Source organism: Fusarium redolens (assembly GCF_020744475.1).
Source record: "Fusarium redolens strain MPI-CAGE-AT-0023 chromosome Unknown BKA55scaffold_19, whole genome shotgun sequence".
Classification (NCBI taxonomy): Eukaryota; Fungi; Ascomycota; class Sordariomycetes; order Hypocreales; family Nectriaceae; genus Fusarium; species Fusarium redolens.
Genome location: NW_025763682.1, coordinates 126,954 through 140,497, shown reverse-complemented (window position 1 = coordinate 140,497; position 13,544 = coordinate 126,954). Strand labels below are relative to the sequence as shown.

General features: G+C 25.2%; 2 protein-coding genes across 2 annotated transcripts; both read left to right on the top strand.

Annotated features, from left to right (window-relative positions):
• Window positions 1-1,652: 1,652 nt before the first annotated feature.
• BKA55DRAFT_523642 (uncharacterized protein) lies at window positions 1,653-2,461 on the top strand (the record flags this gene model as incomplete). Its single annotated transcript, XM_046188656.1, has 2 exons — window positions 1,653-1,940; window positions 2,063-2,461. Coding segments are annotated over 2 exons (687 nt in total), but the record flags the coding sequence as incomplete, so codon positions are not given.
• A 6,757-nt stretch (window positions 2,462-9,218) lies between these two features.
• On the top strand, window positions 9,219-10,546 carry BKA55DRAFT_742680 (uncharacterized protein). The gene is made up of 3 exons (XM_046201512.1): window positions 9,219-9,507; window positions 9,578-9,752; window positions 9,801-10,546. Exons 1-3 carry the CDS (start codon window positions 9,384-9,386, stop codon window positions 10,267-10,269), a joined length of 768 nt encoding a protein of 255 aa, XP_046043821.1. The 5' UTR covers window positions 9,219-9,383; the 3' UTR covers window positions 10,270-10,546.
• The last annotated feature ends 2,998 nt before the right edge of the window (window positions 10,547-13,544 follow it).

Sequence of the window (13,544 nt, the reverse complement as noted above, 5' to 3'; positions counted from 1 at the left end):
CTTGAATTTGAACTGCGGAAACTCGAATTGATCGAAGCGCTGAGTAGAATCTTGCGTGGGAATAGTTCTAGATGTTAGAAAGACTTGGCTCTGGGATCTTGATCAAGGAAGCTTGCCAAGTCACTGGAACTCACTGTCGAGAGGACCATTAAAGGCCTTCAAGGTAACGCGAGGAATATGACAGTTCTGTAACTACTAGGTAGCCAGCTACTTCTACTTTACAAACTCCTTGGACGAACCTTATGCTATTCTATGAAAATTTGAAAAAGGAAAGGCTAGTTCCTTCTGTCGTTCAGCTTGCTGGGTCTATACCTCTCTATTATCTTTGTCATGATATTAGAGACTCAGGCTCTAACGCTAGCCTTATGGTTGAATGTACAGGCTGCAGGTTTTGCGCAAAATCTCTGCATAGATTGGTAGTAAAGGCTGGCTTAATACAGCCAATATTCTATTCTGTCTTAACCTACCTGATAAACTTGATTCGGTTTGCATTGGTTTCGTAGCCCCAGTGCAAATCCGCCTTACGCGTCCCTTCAAGATAGCATCAAAGCGAATAGAAGGAACGAAGCCTTTCTGACTTTTTCTACGCTATTGTGGCTTTAACCTCCTGGACATATACGGGGTGTATGGGGCGTATTGCTATTTTTCTATTATGATCTAATAGTTATGCGAAAACACTAAAATTAAGGTTAAGGATATCGTTAAGTAATAATAAGGTATATTCTTACTCTTTATAGGTAGAATATGAGGGAGACAGTCCCCGCTTAGAGTATACTGGAACGGTATTTAAATATGTTATAATACCTTACACTGAGCTTTGGCTTTTAATAGATGAGTAGGAAACGCTATAACAACACAATTCCTACAGCTGTCGTCCGGTCATAACCTGATCTGCCGTCATACCGTCGCATGTTTACCTGCTTTATTGTTTTCAGAAATCTTGGTCGATATGAGGTAAGTGAAGTAAGAACTGAGGCCGTGTAGCTCTTATAGTTAGCGTGGTCGAGCGACGAGTTAGTTGCTGCCCTAGCATTAAGGAAACGGAAGAGGGATGTTGGTTCTTTTACTAGCCAAAGTCTGTAAGATAATGGAAGTAGCTCGAAAGATACATATTTCAGTGCTGTAATTATCAACAGAGACCTGAAGTTGTGCTACTACAAACGCTCTTAAGAATTGGAGTAGAGAGAACAGAAATATAGAGATGGAGATTTGAAATGACAATAGAATAGTGTGCTAATAACCGTCTTAGTACGTAATAACAAATACAACTAGGTATGGAGGACAGTAGCACCTATCCGTATGCCTCACAACTTAATGTCAGATATCTATAAGAATCTTGAAGGAGAGAACTAGTAAAGAATATAGCCAAATTGCTGCATGTAGTAGAGTGTGCTTTTGAATAAGATTACCAGTTATATGTATCTACGATTTCTTCCTCGCTGAGTTGTTTAACCACTTTCACGGTGAAATTCCCTGTCCTATGCCACGTCTTCTGTCTCTATAAGCAACCAGATACTATCCCTAACCAGTTTAATATTACCACGACTAAAAGAATGCGCTGAAGGCTGGAGAGTCTAGAGTAAATGACTCATCATTGATGTGCGTATCTACTTGCGTCGTATGCCGCGAAGCCAGGGAGATACTGGCCAGTATTAATGACTATTGGAGACTCGATTGAGCTAGAGTACGCCATAGCGAAGGATATCATAAGCGGTGTGCAAGATACCGCACACCTTTTGACCTATCATGGCACCTTTCTGTTGCCCAGCGCCGCCTATAGACACCGCAGAGTCCTCACGTTTCCATTAAAGGACCCTAACCTGCAGACTTACGCCAGTTTCATGTCTGTTACTACCCGGGGGTCGTCTGCTGAGCAGCTACTACAAGCAATCAAGGCGCTGCATGATGACGGAGTTATACATCGAGGTATGTTGCGTCTGGTAGCAATACATCCACAGAATATCTTTACATTGAAACTAATAATATAGTACAGGCCTCAACAGCGATAATGATGTATAGATAGTCTCACTCCTTGCAAGAGCGGCACTACGATAGCTGCTAGATATACCAATATCTCAGGCGTCCCCGGAAAATGTCCATACCGACATCCCGACCCATGTGGAAGAATGGCCAGCTCGTTATCAGTCTGGTGGAGTGGACCATAACTCTCGGATATTTCGGTCACGCTATCAAACCCGGCAATTCCGTAAAGTTCAAGGTGCAGTCACCTGCTACCTATTGCGCCCCAGAGCACGTCTACAATGCAGATCCGAGTTTTGCCCCTGATATGTGGAGCTATATGTGTATTTTCGCCGAGCTTTACCTGGGCTTCTCAATGTTTGCTAGTGCAGCGCACTCTGCAACACTCGACTTTACAGTCAGAACTTCAAGGTCTCTTCCTCTATCTTGGAAGGGATCTTATAAGGGAGATGGGAGACATGACGAGCCGTGGTATGACTAGAGCAGAGAGACAGACCATGATATTAGGCCCCCCAAGCAACAGCTTGTGCTTTCTATATTGCAGAGAGATCTATCATACTCGTCCAAACATCGCCCAAGTGCTGGACAATGTCTGGAAGATAGGGCCCTCAAGCAGCTAATGGGGATATATGGACTTACACATCGAGGTATCACGTTCAAAGTTACCTGTCACCATTCATCACTGGCGGTGATGACGCAGGTTCTCTGTCTACGATTCTATAGTCTATATAGTAGCAGATTATTGTGCCTGCTGTCAGCAGCATGCCAACAGCTCCCGGCCGGTCCGTGCGGTCCGAGACTAGTAAAAGCTAACTTCAGCTGAATGTGGAAAATCCGGGAATCCCCCTTCCCTCCAGGATTCAGACTATTAGTCTAAAAGTCCTCTATTTAATATTTAAAAGTCCTAGATATAATTATCCAGAGATATAAACCCGAGAAGAACTCTTAGCTTAATAATAAATAGCTAAGTTTTATAAAATATATTTTTTTACCTAGCACTATTACGCAATATAAATAACAATTTACAGAATTGAATTAATAACCAGCTTGGGTTTAAAGAAGGCTTTACAGCGGCCTATATTATTACAGGCTTTAAAAAGTTAGGAATTTTCCTGCCTATTAATAAGCCTGTAGTTAATTATCTCCTAAAGAAAAAGCTAAAGACTTATAAGGCTATTAGCCTGGCTATATCTTTACTTCTTTTAGTAAAGATTTGCTTTCCTTTAGCCTCTAATATAATAAGAGATATTAGTAACTGCTATAATAATATTTTAAGCTCCTTAATACTTAAGGGACTAAAATTAATTTAAAAGATTATTAAAAAAGATTTTATATTTAAAGAGATTATAAGGAATTAAATTAAAGATAATTAAGTATATATTAAAAAGAGATATTATTAAAAAAGTATAAAAAGTTAATAAAATTAATATAAAATTATATTTAGAATATAAGCTTATAAAAGCTTTAAAATTAATATATTAAGTTTATTAAAATAAGTAATAAGATATAATAATAGTTATAACTTTAAAATCTTTAATTTTTATAATTTATATTAAACTACTAAGTGCTAATTAATAAGGCAATTTAATTAAAGGAGCTGCTTTTCTTAAAATAAAAGAGTTATATAATATTTTCTTTTTCTTTTAGAAATTAACTAGCCTATATTAAAAAGGCCTAGTTAAATAGTTTAATTAATAAATTAATAGTTTAATAATTAAGAGTCTTAAAGCTATATTTTTAAGAAAATAGCTATAATTATAAGAAATAAATTACTATTTAAATAAATAACTCTTAATTAGAATATTATTAATTATAAATATAAAGACTTATTTCCTTAATAGACTTAATAATTAAGACCTTTTTAAGTAGTCTTATATTATAAAGATATTTACTAAAAGGATTTATAAGCTTAAAAAAATTATAAATTTAAGGCATTTTATAAACTATTAAGTCTAAAAGCTAAAGAGGCCTAAATTTAATAATTACCTTATAAAAAAGAAAACTAAGCTTTAATTATATTTTTAAAAATTACTTTTATAATAACTTAATTAAAATATATAATAACCTTATATATTAAGTTAATATTAAAAGATTAAAAGGCCTATAAGGTATTAATAATAATTTATAAAAGTAATTTTAATTAAGATAATAAATAAGTAAATAATATTTAAAATATATTTAATTAAATAATTAAAATAAATAACTTATATTATATTAAATATACTTATTACTTATAAATAAATATATATAATAGTATTATTTTTTATTATTTTTTTTTAAATCTTAAAGCTATATATAATATTAATAATATATTTAAAAGAAAATAAGTTAAAAAATAGTATTTTAAAGTATTAAATATAATATTAAATAATAAAACTAATTTAAAAAAGTAAATTAATTTTTAAAAAATAATATAAACTATAAAACTTAAAAAAGTTATAAAAATATAATATTTAAATACTTAATTTAAAGACTTATAATAAATTTTAAAGTAGTATTTTAAAATATTTCTATATATTAAATAGGGCTAAAATAAAACAATAATTAAAAATAAAATATACCTTTTAATAAACTTTTTTACCAAATTTAATATAAAATTTAATTAATTAAAAAAAGTAGTAATAAGCTAGTTATTAAATAAGTAATAAAAGGGAGCTTTAAAATTATAATTTAAATCTTATTTTTTAAAAATAAAAAGTAAAGTAAGTTAAGAATTAGTAATTTAAAGGAAACTTTTATTAAAAAAAGATTTCTAAAATACTATAAGTAATTTATAAAGATATTAGAAATTTATATATTATATAAAAAGAGGTATAAAGACTTAGATTTTATATTATATTAAATAGTATTTTTAAAGAATGCCTTAAAGAAATACTTAATATCTTAAAAATAGCTTAAATTTTAAGAATAATAATATTAAGATAGAAAGGAAGTTTAAAAACTCTTTAAAAAGCTTTAATAAAAAGTATAGAATTTAAAATAGAAGTTAAATTAATTATTAAAGCCTTAAGTGTTAATTATAAAGAAGGTAATTATTTTTTTAATATTAAATAATAATTACTTATTATAGGATATAGCTATATTAGATTTTAAAATTATAAATTATATTTTTAATAATATTTACTAATTTAAATTACTAAATATAATTATAAATAAAAATAAAGTCTTTATAAATTAAAGTAATTATTAATTTTTAAATATAATAAAATAAAATTAAAGTATATAATTTATAAATTAAAATATAAATTCTTAAATTAAATTATATTTTTATTACTTATAAATAAAATTAAATTTAATATTATTATAAAAGCTATATTAAATTAGCTACTAATAAAATTAAAAATATAATAAGAATATTATTTAATACTTAAGTAGCTAGGTTTTATATACTTTAATTATAATTAAATATAATAAAAATAAAATAATAAAAATTAAAAATTAAAAATTAAAAATTAAAAATTAAAATTAAAAATTAAAAATTAAAAATTAAAAATTAAAAATTAAAAATTAAAAATTAAAAATTAAAAATTAAAATTAAAAATTAAAAATTAAAAATTAAAAATTAAAAATTAAAAATTAAAAATTAAAAATTAAAAATTAAAAATTAAAAATTAAAAATTAAAAATTAAAAATTAAAAATTAAAAATTAAAAATTAAAAATTAAAAATTAAAAATTAAAAATTAAAAATTAAAAATTAAAAATTAAAAATAAAATAATAAAAATAAAATAATAAAAATAAAATAATAAAAATAAAATAATAAAAATAAAATAATAAAAATAAAATAATAAAAATAAAATAATAAAAATAAAATAATAAAAATAAAATAATAAAAATAAAATAATAAAAATAAAATAATAAAAGTAAAATAATAATAGTATTATAAATAAAATATATAAGCCTTAAAACTTAATAAAAAAGTCTTAATTAACTTTTATAATTATTTATTAAAAATAAATATATATATATTTTATAAACTTATTATAAATTAAAAAATTAAGAATTTATTATAATTATTTTATTATTAATTATTTTAATATAAATTTATTATTAATACTTAAGTATTTTATAAAAATATTATAAATACTATATAATATTAACCTTTATTTAATAAAAATAAATAATAAGTTATAAAAGAGGGTTTAATATATACTTAGCTTAATAAAAAAGGAATTTAAGTAAATAAGAGTGCTCTTTATATTTAATAATAAATTAGCTAAAGAAAACACTTTATAAAGGTAATAAAAAAGAAAGTTAAATTATTAATAATTAATAGTAAATTGCCTTTAAGCCTTTAGTTAGAAATAGTTTAAAAAGTAATTTATTTACTTAATTATATCTTAAAATAAGGGATAAATTAGAAAATACCTTATAAAAGCCTTTTTTTTTCTATTTATAGCTTATAAGAAAATAATTAACTTGAACTTAGCTATATAAAGATAATTAAATATAAAGCATTTACCTTAATTAACTTAATTAATTAAAAATAAATATCTTTAATTAAAAATAAATTTAAAAATATAAATTAAATACCTTATTAAATTTAACTTATAAAATATATTTTAAATTTAGAATTTAATTATTAATAAGACATATATTACTTAATATATTATATTTAATAAAGAAGAATTTTTTAATATTAATAAAATATAAATAAAAGAAAGAATTAATAAATAAACTTTAAAAAATATATAAATAAGAATATAATTTCTTATAAATTCTAAATAGCTTTATTAGATTATAAACCTAGTTTAAGGATTTAATAAGTAAGAAATTATAAAATTAAGTTTTAAAAATTTAATTAAAGACTTACTTATTAAAGAAGTAATGTTAAAAAAGATTAAAATAGTAGTAATTTAAAATATACTTAAGCTTAATTTAAATTATTTTTAACTTTATTAAAAAGCCTATTTTTTGCTTTTTTACTTAAATTAAATATAATTAGGCTAGTAAATAAAGCTAAAAGAATTAAATAAAGATTTACATATTCTTAATTAAGCTTTTTATATAAATATAATAGCTTTATTAATAATAAAGTATAAAAAAAGGCTAGTCTTAAAAATAATATAATGCTAATACCTTTATAAAAGACTTAAATAAACCTTATTTTATATAAAGAAAAGTTTTATAAAAGGAATTTGCTTTAGGCTTTAAGCTTTTATAGAAATTTATATAAATATTATTTTATATAAGAATTTAAATAAATATAAAAAGATTACTAAAGAGTTATAAGTAAATAGGATTTTAAATAAAAATTATAAAGTAAAGTTTATAAATTAATATTTTATAAATACTAAATAAGATATAAGTCTTTACTTATAAGTTTAATAAATATAAATTCTTATAAAAATATAAAGTAAGGCTTATTATTTAAAAAGATTAATAATAAATATTAAATATTAATAAAACTTATATTATAATACTAATTAGAAAATTATATAAGAATTTACTTATAATTATAATAAAATATAATTTTAAATTATTATAATATAATATAATAAATATATTTATAAATATAAAATTATAAAGTATTATTTTTATAAAGTTATTAATTAAATTTAAAAAAGGTAATAAAGTAAGTTAAGTATTACTTTTATATAGGGTATTATATAATTTTTAAATTATTTTACTTTTATAGTAAATAAAGCTTAGAAATATATTAAAAAACTTAAAATAAGAATTAAATTTATATAAACCTTATTATTATTATTTAAAAGAAGATATTTTAATATTCTTTAATATAAATAATATAATCTTTACTTTTAAGAAGAAGGATAAAGATATTTTGTTTTTTTTTAAGTATATAAGTTATCCTTAAAAGGTATATTTAAGTATTTCTAAAGTTTAATATAATTTAAATATTTATTACCCTTATAACTAATAAAGCTTTATTAAGTTAAGTTAAATTATTATAATTAGCTACTTTAATTATAGCTTAAACCTAGCTATATATATATAAGCTAAAAGGCCTTATTTATCTATTAGCTAGCTTTAACCTTCTTTCTTTAACTTACTTTAAAGGCTATTATTCTTTAATTATTTATTATATTTCTATAATAAGTTATTTAACTTAACTTTCCCTTTTCTAGCTATAACTATTAATAATATTTCAACTAGTTTATTATAATACTTTAAAAAAGCCTATAAGAACTTAGGCTTAATAAGCCTTATTTAATTAAAAGTTATAATATAATCCTTAAAATTAAAAAAGTATTTAAATAAAATAAGATAAAGGTAATATATTATATATAATACTTATAAATATTAAAAAGGCCTAATTTAATAAAGATAATATTAATTATATTAAAATAATAATTTTTAATTATGAAATCTTTTTATTTATATAGTTTATTTATAAAAGCCTTTTAATTAATAAAGATTTCTTTTAATATAAGAAATAAAAAATTAAGGATTTAAAAAGGAAGTTATATAAAAAGGTATAATTAAATAAAAGGGAAAGAGGGTTTCTTAAGGCCCTTAATAATAGCTTATATAATAAATAGCTTAAAGATATTTAATAATAGGTTAAGAAAGTATTAAAAAAGATTAAGAACTTATAATATAATATTTAAGATAAAAGTAAGATAATTATAAGGTTTAAAGGAAAAATATATTAAGTTTATATAAGTTTATATTACTTAAAGTTAAAGATATTTAGTATTAATAATAAAAAGAAAATTAAAAAAGTTATAAGATAGGCTATATAATTAAATAAGTAAATTAATTATAATATTAATATATTATAAATATAAATAAGGGTAATAATAAATTATATTATTATAAAATTAAATTATTATAATTTATTAAAGCTATTATTATTTAATAATATTTTTATAAATTTTTAATATAATATAAAACCTTAAAGTAAAAATTTAATTAAAAAAACTTATAATTAAAACAATAACTTATAAATAATTAAAATAATAAAATATATATTACTTTAAGGAGGTATATTAAATTATTAAATATTAATTAAGAAGGTTTTTTAATTAAAGGAGCTATGTTTTTTAAAATAAAAGAGTTATATAATAAATTACCCCTCTTTTAAAGAAGACTATAAATATAATAGATAGTTAATTTAATAACTTAATGTAAGGGTTAAATAAAACCTATGTCGACTCCTATTTTCCCTAATGGCATTATCTTTGGCTATAATACTGTTAATTAAAGTTGTTGTAATGGTTTGGCTACTTTGCTGTGAAATGCGGGGTCGGTCTGGGTGATTCCAAACTTTTAACACGTGATTGTATGCTCGAGAGACCACCGTCAAATATCGGAGGTTGATATCTCAACCTTTTCACAATCTGCCCTGAAAATCATGAGATTACGAGCCGGAAATGGTTTCATAACACGCAGTTTTTGCACATCAACTTCAGCTGGCCTCACGTCGAGAGTACTGGCAAGATGGACGAAATCCGACCGCGGGGAAACAGCCCGCCTTACATACACGAACCTGACGCCGTCCAAGTGGAGGCGCTTAAGGCGACTACAGATGCACAAATCTGCGGCTACTTTTCTGACAATCCGGGTAAGCACCTGACAATATGGCTGGGACACGGAGTCAGACCGGCTAACTGCTGCCATTCACTATTGGAAAGACTACAAGGCAGGCTGCGCTTCATCATCCACCTGCAGCACTCCCAGCGGCGGCAAGTCATGGGGCTGTTGCGATGAGACAAGCTGCTACATCCCCGCTACATGTGAGGATGCTTCAGCTCCCGATTGTGGGGGCACTGCTGCCTCACTCTGCCCTTACTCTCCAATCATGAAATGGTAGGACTGCTGCTGAGTGTGATATCCAAGATTGACAACTACTCTTAGCACCTACGGAGCCTCGTCGCGGTGCCTCTACTTCATTTACCAAACCGCTTCTAACGACAACGCCAAATTTACTTCCTGGGGTTGCGGGGAAACGCCAACAACATACATCGTCGGACCGCTGCAAGCTGAGCAAACATCCGATCATACCGCATCAGCGACGGCCCCGACGAATGACGAAACAGACTCAAGCTCCGGTTTTTCAAAAGACGCCACGATCGTTCTTGCCGTTATTCTCCCCGTTGTAGGTTTGGCGATTCTTCTAGCTGCAGCCATGTTGTTCCTCCGGCGGCGTAAGAAGAGAGCGCGCAACGCGATTTCTGCGCCCAAGCGAGTCGGTGAAGGAGCAAGATCTGAGATGGAGCAAACTACGGAATGTGCGCCTGTACCTGCAGCACCTCCGTATGAGATGGGTGACAATGTCTTGCGGCCCGAACTAGACAGCCGTGAGGTTCGCTATGGGACTAATTAATGGGCAAAATTGTATCCGACGGTTGAAAACGCCGACAAGTCCTATCCTCATGGTCATGTGACATCATCGAAAGCTCCATCCATGTATGCGCTGTCAGTTTGTGCGCCATACCCATTGGATTTCCCCAGATGGCTAAGAGTGACATGACAAACTGCTTCACCTTGGGTGACCCAACCAGAACCTCGTGCTCTTCAAGACAGCGTTCCTTGGTCACAGAGTCGGTTACTAACCAGGACGGCGAGTGGCTGTTGTGACCAATTAACCCACAAGAATCTATTATGCTAGGAACACCAAAGCAATGAGGAGCACACACTGACTTTATTCATCTCCGAAGCCTTGTCAGTGAAGGATGGAAGAAGATTGGCTAGAATTCGAGAGCTCAACGAGGTGATCCACGCCAACCTTGGCCGCCACCGAAACAGCCTGCCACGGCAACCACTTCCAAGGTACCATAGTGCCAGTCTCCATTATCTGTAATCCCGTTGGCTTAGCTGCCATCTAATCAGCCTGTCTGCGTCGGAGTTTAAAGCTGGTTGGAAATGGTTGTAATAAAAGCCGTACCCATAGCCATGGTGTAACTATCGATTGATTAATAACGACACAAAGGTCAGTCCGAGCATACATGCGTATTGTAGTGTTGTTATATAAGTAGAACTGTTATATAGTTATACAACAATAAGACGCTCTGTTAAACCGACAGATGCCAATTAGCAAGGCATTTTAGATAAAGGAGCTACTTTTTCTAAAATAGAAGAGTTATATAATATTTTATTTCTATTTTAGAGATTAGCTAGGCTATATTAAAAAGGCCTTAATTAAATAGTTTAATTAATTAATTAATAAGATATAGTATTATTTAAATAAATAACTTTTATTTAAAATTTTATTAATTATAAATATAAAGACTTATATTTTTAATAAATATAATAATTAAAACTTTTTTAAGTAGTTTTATATTATAAAGATATTTATTAAGAAGATTTATAAGCTTAAAGATATTATAAATTTAAAAGTTTTTATAAATTAATTACCTATTAGCTCGAGCCGGGGGGGGGGGGGGGGGGGGGCCAACTAAGCAAGCTTAATTAGGCACAAAACCCTGAGATATGTATAAAACCCTAAGATAGCCCTGCACTGCCAGCTATTGCGATTTTTTAGGTTTTCTTACCTAAAATTAAAATTTTAAAGATATTAATTAGTAAATAAACTATTTAAATAAAATTATATACTTATCTATAAATCTTAGGGCTATTTAAGGAATTATTTCTATATATTAATAACTCTAAAGTAGCTACTCTTATAATACTGCCTAACCTTTAAGCCTTTATAAAGCTAAGAAGTGTTTTTATAGCATTAAGTAAGTAATTATTATTTATATTATAAAGAAACCTAAAGCTATAAATATCTTTAAAATTAAAGACTTTCTTAATTAATAAGGAAGGTAATTAAGGCTATTAATGAAGGAAAAAGAAAAAACTATTTTAACTTTTATAATATAAATATAAAAGTTAGGCCTATTTACCTTTAAATATAAAATTAAAGATAATATAAATATATTATATTACTATTAAGATCTTAATATAAAGCTAGTTAGTAAAATATAATATAGGTATTTTTATAATAATTATCTAAAGCTTAATAAATTAATTCTTATAGCTAAAGAAGCTTTTTATATAAAATATAAAGAAGTAGGTATTAAGGAGATTAAGTAGTAGTTTTAGTAACTTATTAAAGTTATTACTAATTATAAAATTAATACCTTTAAGTATTAAAATACTAATTAAGTTAGAGTTAAAATAGGGATTTTATAAGAATATATAAAATGCCTTATTATATATATATAAAAGAAGTTATTTATAAAGGTTTTTTTCTATATTAATTAAAAAAGCTATATTATTATTAGTATAAGTAATAATATAAGTAATATAACTTTTTTATACCTAATCTTTAAGAGCTTTTTAATACTAAAATAGGCTTAAATTAAAAGCAATTTTTAAATATAATTTATATAATTAGATATAGCCTTTTCTAATACTAAGATAATACTATAATAAGTAAAGCATTTTAACTACTATTCTTAAGAGAAGTTAGCTATTATTTAATATTATTAACTTAATTTTAAGTAGTATTTTAGCTATAATAAGTATCTACAACAACTTAAGAATGCCTTTAAGTAATATAATCTCTTTTTAAATATTAAAACTATTAAAAAAAAAAGTCTTATATAAAGGCTGCTTCTTATTAATAGCTTTACTAGTTATAGCTTTTTTGCCTTTTAAGAATATTATATAAAATTTAATATCCTTATTACCTTCTTCTTAATATATTTAATATATATTTTATAGCCTATAAGTATAAGTATATTTTAATATTTAAAGAATATATATTAAAGAAAGCTTTATAAGGTATTAAGGAAGAGAAAGCTAACCTTTAATTATTATAACTTTATAAAAGCTTTTTAAGTAAAAAGCTTATAGCTTAACCTTTTCTTAAAAGCCTTTTTTTTTATATATTAATATTAATTTTTTTAAAAGATCTTTAATAAAGGCTTTATATAAGCTTATATTATCTTAAGCTTTAAAAAGTTAGGGATTTTCTTATTTATAAACTAACTAATAGTTAAATTTCTTCTTAAGAAAAAAGCTAAAAATAAAGAAGATAATTAATCCTAATTTTCTCTTACTTTTACTATTAAAAAGAAGGTTTATAATAGCTTTTATAACTATATAATGCCTTAGAGACTAATATTATAATATCCTTAGTTTTCTAATATATTAAGGACTTATATATATTTAGAGAATTATAAGTAAAGCTATTTTACTTAAAGATTATATTAGATAGTATATAAATAATTACTATACTTATATTAAGAAAAGATATTATAAGAAAAAGTAAGGAAAATACACTTAAAGAGCTTTTAATTATATTAATATAATTTTATTATAAAAGCTTTATAAGTAGTAAGATAAGTATATTATAAAAAGCTAGAAGAAAAGTATATAATTTAAGATATAATATTAATAATTATCGCTTATTAAAGAGCTTAAGGTATTAAAATAAATATAATAAGATAATAAAAAAGTTATAATTAAAGGTATTATAAAAAAACTATAATTTAAGAAATAATTAAAAGTTATAAAGAAAATAAATAATTATTTATTTATATATATATAGTAATTAGCTATAACTAAAGCCCTTAATAAAGGTATTAATAGTTTTATAATAGATATATAATACTTTCTTAATTTTTATAAGTTTATTTATAATATATTATT

What these genes read in the sequence shown, in the direction of transcription:
- BKA55DRAFT_742680 (XM_046201512.1), top strand. Translation starts at nt 9,384, where the DNA reads ATGGACGAAATCCGACCGCGGGGAAACAGCCCGCCTTACATACACGAA. An exon ending in CTACTTTTCTGACAATCCGG is followed by an intron (nt 9,508 to 9,577) that starts GTAAGCACCTGA and finishes ACTATTGGAAAG; the next exon opens with ACTACAAGGCAGGCTGCGCT. An exon ending in TACTCTCCAATCATGAAATG is followed by an intron (nt 9,753 to 9,800) that starts GTAGGACTGCTG and finishes AACTACTCTTAG; the next exon opens with CACCTACGGAGCCTCGTCGC.